At 44.3% G+C, this 9,232-nt stretch overlaps 1 protein-coding gene across 1 annotated transcript; it reads right to left on the reverse strand.

The window, feature by feature from the left end:
* Positions 1-2,035: 2,035 nt before the first annotated feature.
* Positions 2,036-9,232, reverse strand: LOC144952901 (uncharacterized). The gene is made up of 3 exons (XM_078883387.1): positions 5,653-9,232; positions 4,729-4,815; positions 2,036-3,222 (listed from the first exon to the last, which is right to left on the reverse strand). The coding sequence occupies exons 1-3, from the start codon at positions 6,155-6,157 to the stop codon at positions 2,642-2,644; spliced, it is 1,173 nt and encodes a 390-aa protein (XP_078739513.1). The 5' UTR covers positions 6,158-9,232; the 3' UTR covers positions 2,036-2,641.

The raw sequence follows: 9,232 nt of genomic DNA on the forward strand, positions 1-9,232 counted from the left end.
ACACCAACTCGACTCTGCGGCAGTGTCGATGAAACCCAACACCCAGGGACGCACGTGGAAACTTATTTCGCACAGCACGTAGCCCAACCGTGATTATTATAATCGGAGGCGCAGCGTTGAGTCGTCTATGGATCGTGTTGAGTCTACGGGTAGTTGTTAGTCTATGGGGCCGTCCATGAAGGACGTCACGCGATTTTGGACGATTTTTGACCCCCCCACCTCGTCACACGGCGTTACAAAAAGTCAGATCACCCCTCAAATATGACGTCACAGAGCTCTGCCCCCCCCCCCCCTTTATTAAAAAGTATATTTAATTAAGTAGAACGTGTTGTCTATATTTATTTAAAGTTGCGCATTTTGATGTGACGTCACATTTCTCAAACCCCTCCCCCCTTGTCACAAATGTCTGACCGCCCCCCCCCAGGTGCGTGACGTCATTTATGGACGGCCCCCATGATAATAGGGTTTTCCCCTTTCTGGCAATAAAACAGGTGTTCAGATGTAAAAACACCAAACTGAAACCTTTGCAAGAATCATGTCTGCATTAAACACGTTCCTTCGGAGTGGGCAGGTGGGAACTTGGTTGAACAGCGCATTCGTGCACGACAGAAAGTTCGCGGTCACGTGACGCACTTCAACCAATCCGGGAGCGTACATGTTTGGGAGGGGCTATGCACGACAGACAAATAATCCCTGGTGGGCAGTGTGGAACTCTTGTTCCTGCCTGTACCACATATACTTGTGGTGAAAATGCAAACAAAAAATGCTCTGACAGTATGTGCATTGTCTTTGAAACTGATTGGTCCACACCAGAGACAGCTTTCTTTAGAGCCTAGTCTCAAACGGTGTTAGAAAAGAGGATGCCAAAAGACGAACAGCACAAAGACAATGTACTTTCAGGACATTGAGCGCTCGTGGTGAGCAGCTACATCACGACCTCTGGTCTCTATTTAACTGTGTTTAGATTATTAATTTGGGTTTAAGGGAAAAACCACGAGCTATTATTAGTTATGTCAAAATCTCAGGGGCGCGATTAATCCGCAAATCAGATAAACCCCACGCGGATAGTAGAGAGTCTACTGGACAAATAAACCACCACTCACACATACCAGTTGTACACAACCTAATTGTACATAATCAAATTCAGGCCTACTTCTTCTTTCGTACAGCTGATGTAGATGCAGAGGAACTATAAGTTCACATTCAAGGTGGTCAAGCCAGACAACCGCATTAGGAGCAGCAGAGTGTATTGCTGTGATGTCTTCTTCGTATTTGTGGATCGGGGCATTGCGTCGTTATATGTTGTACTGTCTGTTCTGGATGACCACAGTCGCACACCTGAGGATTTTTAATTTTCCATTTGTGCATCAGGTATCTGCATTTAGGCGAAGACCCCGGGGCCGGCCCAGGACATGCTGGCGGCACTATGTCGCTCGGCTGGCCTGAGAACGCCAAGGAAAGGGAGGTCTGGACCACCCTGCTCAATATGATACCGCCGCAACCCTCACCAGAATAAGCGGATTGAGAAACTAACAAACAATATCTGCCATGGCTTGTGCGAATGCGTTTTAGGGTCGACCAAAACCAGGGGATCATCTGCGTTGGATCTTTCACAAGGTGTTTGCAAGTTCTTATGAACTCCATTCAGCTTTCCAAGCTTCATCAGGATTGAATTCACATTGTCGAAGGTTACGCGAATGGGTCCCAAAGGGCTATGGAAAAACACTGGATACACCTTAAATGTCCCCTGCATCGCAGACTGATCTTTTATCTGCAAATGGAACGGTCTCGTTACCTGTGTGGACATTGATCTTGTTAATTATAATTAGCAGTTGTATTATTATGTTTACCAGTTGCAGTCATTAAGGTATGCCTTGAACAAAATTCAACAGCCAAAAGGATATTATTTGATGTAATGTCTTTTATTCTACAAAACTGCATAGTAGTATACCTTACACAACACCGTGAAAAATGTCCACAGTAACACATTTCATCATTACAGCTGATATCCCGCACCTACGATCAGCACAGTTAGCTACGTACGGTGCGAAAAAAGTTAAACATACATATCCAATGTGGGTGTGCCGCAAGCAAGCTTTTATCCCGGTTATGCAAGCTCACCGGGTATTGAGCCGGTACCATAGAACCTGGGTTCGAATCTGGGATTTATCAGGCCGTGATTAAAACGGGTTCTCAACTGTAGTGAGATGGTCTCAGTCTAGCCACCAATAACTGTACATAAAAAAACAATTCATCACATAAAATTAGATTCTGCACTTAATTTTGCTAAATGTAATTCAGAAAATCAAAATGTTTCACTAAGTGGAAAGATGGTAGGGAAAAGCACTACCTTACCCTCGACTGTGTGCAACATAGGTCACGAGGGACAATTTGATCTGCTCAAGTAGGCCGTTCGCTGGCACAAAGGGTTGCACTTCTATGTGAGAGTTCTGAATGGATTCTTTGCCTCATGACCTGATACGGATAGCACAATTATCAAAATCAGAATATGTATTTATACTGGAGGAATTCGATAAGCTATCTCTTTTTCACAGATGTTCAGTAGTTTTCACAGATGTCCAGTGGTACAAATCAATTATGCACAAATCAACAATCGCATTTCTTGTACCACTATTTCTGCTCAAGGCTTGTGCGTGCGCTGGTGACCTTTTAAGTGATGACTGCGCGAGAAGCTAATGTTACAAATATCGCACCGGTACGGCTTCTGCCCCGTGTGCGTGCGCTCGTGGACCTTCAGATTGCAAGACTGCGCAAAGGACCGGTTGCACATCTTACAGCGGAACGGCTTCTCTCCCGTGTGTATGCGTTGGTGATACTTAAGAAGTGAGAGCCACGCAAAGCTCTTCTTGCACACCGTGCACTCGAATGGCTTGTTCACCAAGTTTACATTCCCGTTGGCTTCCAGCGACCTTAAAGTGTCCAGCTGGTTAACTGATCGGTCGGCCTCTTCAACAGCAGGATCCTGCCGACTGCTAGGCAAATCCTCGATGGCGTTTGGTGGTTCCTGTCGCCCGTGATAGTGTCCAGTTTTTTCAGAATTATACGTACGCATTTCACTTCCAGTCCTCTGCCAATTGTGAAACTGCTGCAGCCGTGAACACGAAGCAACTCTTTCGGAGTTTGCGAAGTTCAGTCCCATCCCTTGTAGTGAAACTACGTCTTGCACGATGAACCCCGTATTTTCTTCAATGCCACTAGCACCTGTGTGGGGAAAACAATACATGTGTTACTAACAGAACAGCATCAGAAATTGGGATTCTGAGAAAGGGAGGTGTAAGAAGGCTGTAAAGTGTTGAGATGTGGGTTTTGATATTAAATGGATTAATTAAATTGAGTGGAATGAAAGGAGTTAAACAGTTGGAACAACCGACAAAAGAAAATAGATACGGATTGGGCACATTCTCTGAGTAGAAAGCTTGATGAAATAGGTTCTCAAAGGATGTTGGGAATATATCAAGAGCCTTAACAAGGAAGATGCAACTTGGATTTACAGAAAGGTGGTGGCAACTGTACAGAGAGGCGAAGCATCTCATTGGACAGGATTGAGGGGGTATGAGCCAAGGACCTCTGATTATCACGGTTGGCTACGTACGGTGCGAAAGAAATTCAACGTCCATACATACAGGACAAAAAACCAAGAAAACGAAGCAGTAAACTCTGCAATTAAAGTTAACCGTCTGTAGCAAATGTTTGATTTTTTTTAGAATGTACCCAGCCTCATTGACACTCGACCTGATACAATGACTTGTCTAATTCTCTACTAAGCAGTGGGTTTCTAACTGTGCGTCCACAATGTCTTTATTATCTGATTTTATTTCGTTGCGATGATTTTTTAAAATAACTACCACTTAAATCACCGATTTAAAAATACATTTTACACATATTTTTTATAAATCAGTTTTCTTTAAGTATAACGTATATTACCTGCTATGTTATATGGATCCAAAACACGGAAGATGAATAAAATAGAAAAGCTGAAAAGTACAAAATTAAGTATGGAGAGAAGAAGATAAGTTTGAAATTACACAAAGAGATAGGAAGACCAAAATATGGATCAGATAACTTATGAAAATAATGGGAGTCATATTCAGTTTAACACGTATGCTTTTGCAACCAATGTTATCCGCAAGAAGTATTTTTGGGTTAGATCGTGGAAATTTATAAATGTGTCGTTAAACCCGCCACCACCTGACACAGCCATTTTGTAAGATTTGTCCCATGAACAAAACATGCCAATTCATTACTAGTTCAGCACACCGGTGTGTTGGAGAGTAAACCCACAACATTTACAATTCAAGTATGACGTTTCTCTGATAACTACAACTGACTTCAACAGCCGATAGCCAGAAACGTGGAGAATTCCTCCTGTTTCGAGTCTTATTGACTGTTAAAAAAATTGGCTTGGGCAGTACATTCCGCTAAAGCGTATAAGGGCCGGTGGTCGAGGCTAATAAGAGTGGCAGCCAAAGCAGACACCACGTCCGAGATGATGCCCACCATGGAGATGCAGCGATGAAATCATCTCGTGTGCAGAAGTTTGATGGACTGTTTTATCGCGAGACTCTGAGAGATGACTTTCGAAAACCTTAACCCATCAGTGGATTGATCATGGCTGATGGTGATGATGAAGAGTGTGAAACATATCTGTGATATGACTGCAAATATTGGGAAAATTGTTCAAACGTGGGCTCTATAATTCGGCTTTACCTTCAAGGGCCTCCGTCTTAATTATAGATGATTCATCCACAGCGTTCGAATCTCCCATGTCTGGAATCAAGTCCTCTCCATCCTCGTCTGCATCAAATCACAATGTATCAGCAGCTTTATTTTCCAAAACTAAGCATTCCTTCATATGCTAATGCCAGACGTGACATCAAATAATGTACAGATGTGTCACTAAATCCACACATAGCATACAGTAAAAGCTGTAGTAAGCTGAAATTGGGGGTAAGCCAGAAGGCTACTTGAATAATCACTGATGTATGTTCAACTTCTTTCGCACCGTATGTAGCACCGTACATAGCTAACCGTGCTAATCATAGATGCTGGAAAACAAAGTAAACAGTATATAATATATAAGCAAAACAACACTGTTATGCTAGCGTGGTAGGAAATGGTGTGCATAAATTCACTCGTAATTCTAAAGCTGGGTTCTTGTCTGATGTATGGAATTCGGTGAATCCATTCACTTGGAACCCCTCGTGCTTAGCCGGGTGTTTTCTTTTTTTTCTTTCCAACTTTGATTTTACATTCATATTGCAAATAAACAAAATCAATTCAAGCCTGTCAGAAATTATTTTCAGCCTTCCACCTCTGTTTTATGGTGACGTTGACGCCGGTTAAACTGTACCTAGTGATGTAATTTTGCATTACACTGTAAAAATGTACTCGTAAATAGTTATTTGAATATATTAGATGTTAATTTCGTGTAAATATCATTCAAATGTAGCCCTTAAGTATTATTTTATTTGCATTATTCCAGACATCCCCATAACTGAAAAGGTCCTGTTAATTAGTCTGATTTTGAGAGGATCTACTACTAAATAAGAATTGAGATATCACGACCAACTACCTGCTTTAAATAAATATTTCACGTGTTTAATAAGTTCAGCGAATAGGAAACAACTTTACCGTTCAGTGTGTAATCGTCAATTTCATTAATCACACTGTTCTCAGGGGAGACGACCGTTTTGGCTGAAGGGGAGCCAACAACGCACACTCCGGTGTTATCAATGTCTCCCAGTCTCTGCACGGACAACAGCAGCTCCCGGCTCAAGCCACTGAACAGCGCGAGCAGCACGTCCACCAGGCCTCCCAGTGTCACGTCGCCTGGGGAGGAAGCGGCGGCGTCGTCCCAGCGCGGCGTCCCAGCGTCGTGGGGCTCGGCGCCCTGCAGGGCCTTCACCACCTGCCGCAGCACGGCGTAGAAGCCGAAGGGGAGGCGGTCGCGTGCCGTGGCCAGCAGCTCGGCCCGCACGAGGCCGTCCCTGACGCAGGCGCACAGAACCCCGTAGTCCCGGATGCCCAGCTCCAAGTCCATGGCCCGGGCCACCTCTGCGTTCACGCCCTGCGCCTCTAGCCACGCCGGGAAGTCCCCGCTTGGCTCAAGCAGTGGGGAGGCCACTGCACACGCCATCCTGATGGGACATGGTTAATATTCAGGCTTTATCTAAGAATGTTTTTAAAACTGACATTTATGTATCTAAATTAATTTTACAAAATGTATATTTCCTCTGCCTAAAAATAAAAAAAATTCAATCAATTTCTCAGTTCTGGTATTGTTCCTTCAAACTTCTAAACTTGCAGCTGTCACTCCCCTCATGAAAAAGACAGGCCTCGACTCTGAGGTTCCAAATAACTATCGCTCAATCTCCAATCCACCCATCCTATCCAAGGTCCTCGAACACGTGGTTGCCTTGCAGTGAAACCAACATCTGTACTCTCATGACTTGCTCAGCACTCCCAGGTTTCTAGGTTTGTGTTCTTTTGGCGATCAGGCTTTTGTTAGCGTGGCACCCCAAGCTATGGAACGCTTTTCCACTTGAAATCAGGGCAATCAGAGTCGGTAGATAGATTGAAGTCTGCTTTGAAAACCCCATCTCTTTAAAGTGGCCTTCCCTCTCTCGTCTGGTCGGTTGCCCCTTGTTGTATGTGTCGGGTTATGAAATTTTGATGAAAATAATAAAAATTAATAATTTTCCGAAAAATGCGCAAATCACATTAATTATGTTAATGTGTGTATTAATATGCATAAATTATGATGGTGTGAGTAATTGTATGCATAAATTATGATAATCGCGGAGATAATCGTAGTAATTTATGCGGATGCTTGCGATGATGTTAATGTGAGCAGTTGTGATAATTAGGCTCAGCTTCGTTTATCCAGAGTTATATCAATCAGGATAACACGATTATCATCGATTAAACGTTTACCGATTATCTTAGTGTGTTTATATTATTTTAAGGTCACCAGTGTCAGATCTCATCACAGGCAACAGCTCTTATGAATAAGATAGTTTTGCATGGACTTGGAAAGAAGCACTCGAACAGTTGGTGTTAAGCAATTTTATTCTAACAAGCATGTGACATTCTATCATGCAGGTCAAACATGCGTCAATAATTCATGAATAACCAAACTCTTATGCATTTGCGATACTATGCATTCGATTAATATGAATAACTAAAATCCTTATGCAATTACGAGGTTATGCAATTACCTAATATGAATGACTAAACATTTTTTATTCATTGGCGAAAGTATGCAGTTAACGAAAATGAATGACTAAAACATTTCTTATTCATGTAACTCGACGGCAGCAACTGCTTTGCACGATCAGTTGATATTGAACGCACCACCTCGAAATGGCAACCCTTTCTGAAACGCAATGACAATTTTTCTTATTCGTGTGCGTGCTGTGTGTGCGTTGTCCCCTCGTAATATGAATTGTGTCGTTAGCTTGTGTGGTGTAGGAGGATACAACCAGCGGCCAGAAGTTTTCTCTGGCTTGGGCGTGGCCGCTGCGAGCGCTTGCTGCTCCCTCGCTCAGCGTGTCGCTCGGCTTGTGCGCTCTCTCTCTCTCTCTACCGCTGGATGACGAGTTGGCACGATGCTGTCCTTGAAGATGCTCGGTCGCTCGTGTCGCTCGGTGGCGCTGGGTGTCGCTCGTTGGCGCACAGTGGCGCACGGTGGCGCACGGTGGCGCACGGTGGCGCACGGTGGCGCACGGTGGCGCTCGGTGGCGCAGCTCTGCTGGCGCTGGGTGGCGCAGCTCTGCTGGCGCTGGGTGGCGCTCGCTTGGCGATCTCCGCCTTTCCTGCGGGTTGTTCGCTGGTCGTCACTCTGACGAGGAGCGATGCTTCGTTCGTGGCAGGGTGGACGTTGGCGTCTTTGTTGGCTTCACTCGCAGCTCGGCGACTCAGGGTAGCGATTCTTCTCAGTTGGTGCAGACCTCGGCTTGTAGCGGAACGTTGCTAACCCGCGAACCTCGTCATTCTGGATGACGAAAAACTTCTTGACGATCTGTGGTGGAGTCGAAGCCCTGGCGACGAGATGGGGCTCAGAGCCCTGGCGATCTGTGGTGGGGGCCAGGGCCCCTGACGATCTGTGTTGAATGGATCTTCCTTCGACTTATATGGGAAAATTCCACTCAGTTTCCCGAGTTGTTCAAAGTCTGTCATAAAACCTTCCTGTGTTCGTGTGTGTGTCCGTCCGTGTGTTTATTAGCTTTGAAGACACAGCTGTGTGTCGTTCTGGAAGAGGGGGGGGGGGTGCCTCGTGACGGCGCCACCGAAGTTATCCATTAGCCAGACCGATTATTCGCGTTCGCATTGAGTTATATATAAAAAGGTATTCGAATCCATGTTTTTGTTACTGAATAATATTTGTCGCGAAAACCTACGCGTTAAGCGAGCTTAATTATTCCCTCCCCTGCTCGGGGATCATATCTTTTGTCTCACACAGCTTAAGTTGTTTTGGTTTGGAAGTTGAAATGCGACTTATTTCCATTATGCCCCAGTTATGCCGAAACCGTGTTCCCGATGTTTCATCGTGACCCGATCTCTCATGGAAATGTTATTTCCTTGCGTGTGCAATTTTTGCTGTCCGTGTTGTGGGAAGACAAAGACGGTTGTTTCCACGGTGGAAGCACCCGGCGCATGCGCTTATTTATTTATTTCTGAGAGCGTGTTAATTTCCTTTGAGCCATTGCCCCCTTTATGGGTGTCATTTCCTCGCTTTTGTGCCTGCGTGTGGAGATCCTCTCGGAAAGACAAAGACGGTCGTGTTGCTCGCTTCCCATGGGTGTTGTGTTTGGTTAATTTTGAGAGCCTTATCCGCCCTTGATTCCTCTTCTTCTTTAATTCCGTACTTATTATTTGACTTCGTGATTATTTAATTTGGTATCCCGTCTAGGAATTTTGTTTTGGGGTGACTCAAGTCATAATTATTCTTTGGTGCTTCGGCCCGGCCGCGTAGAAATTATTTAAGGTAAGTAATGTCCGTATTTAATTAACAATTGATGAATCGCGACTCTGGTGTAGACTGTAGTCTGTTTTCCAATTGGAGTAAGGATGGATACTGTTTGCTTACTCTTCATGGCTAAGTTGGTAATTGTTTATCTAACATGGTTCAAAACCCGTCTGTGTTTTTTTTTCGTCAATGTTGTTTCCTTTGTTAAGAATATAATTATATATTCCTCCGTGGTGCCCGGCC

This window comes from Lampetra fluviatilis, chromosome 3 (genome assembly GCF_964198595.1).
Source record: "Lampetra fluviatilis chromosome 3, kcLamFluv1.1, whole genome shotgun sequence".
Lineage (NCBI taxonomy): Eukaryota > Metazoa > Chordata > Hyperoartia > Petromyzontiformes > Petromyzontidae > Lampetra > Lampetra fluviatilis.

Bases quoted from the DNA above. Each gene is read 5' to 3' on its own strand.
- LOC144952901 (XM_078883387.1), bottom strand. From the start codon at position 6,157: ATGGCGTGTGCAGTGGCCTCCCCACTGCTTGAGCCAAGCGGGGACTTC. The intron at 4,816-5,652 runs GTAAAGTTGTTT...GATTTGATGCAG, and splicing joins TGACGATTACACACTGAACG to ACGAGGATGGAGAGGACTTG. The intron at 3,223-4,728 runs GTAAAGCCGAAT...TTCCCCACACAG, and splicing joins TAAGACGGAGGCCCTTGAAG to GTGCTAGTGGCATTGAAGAA.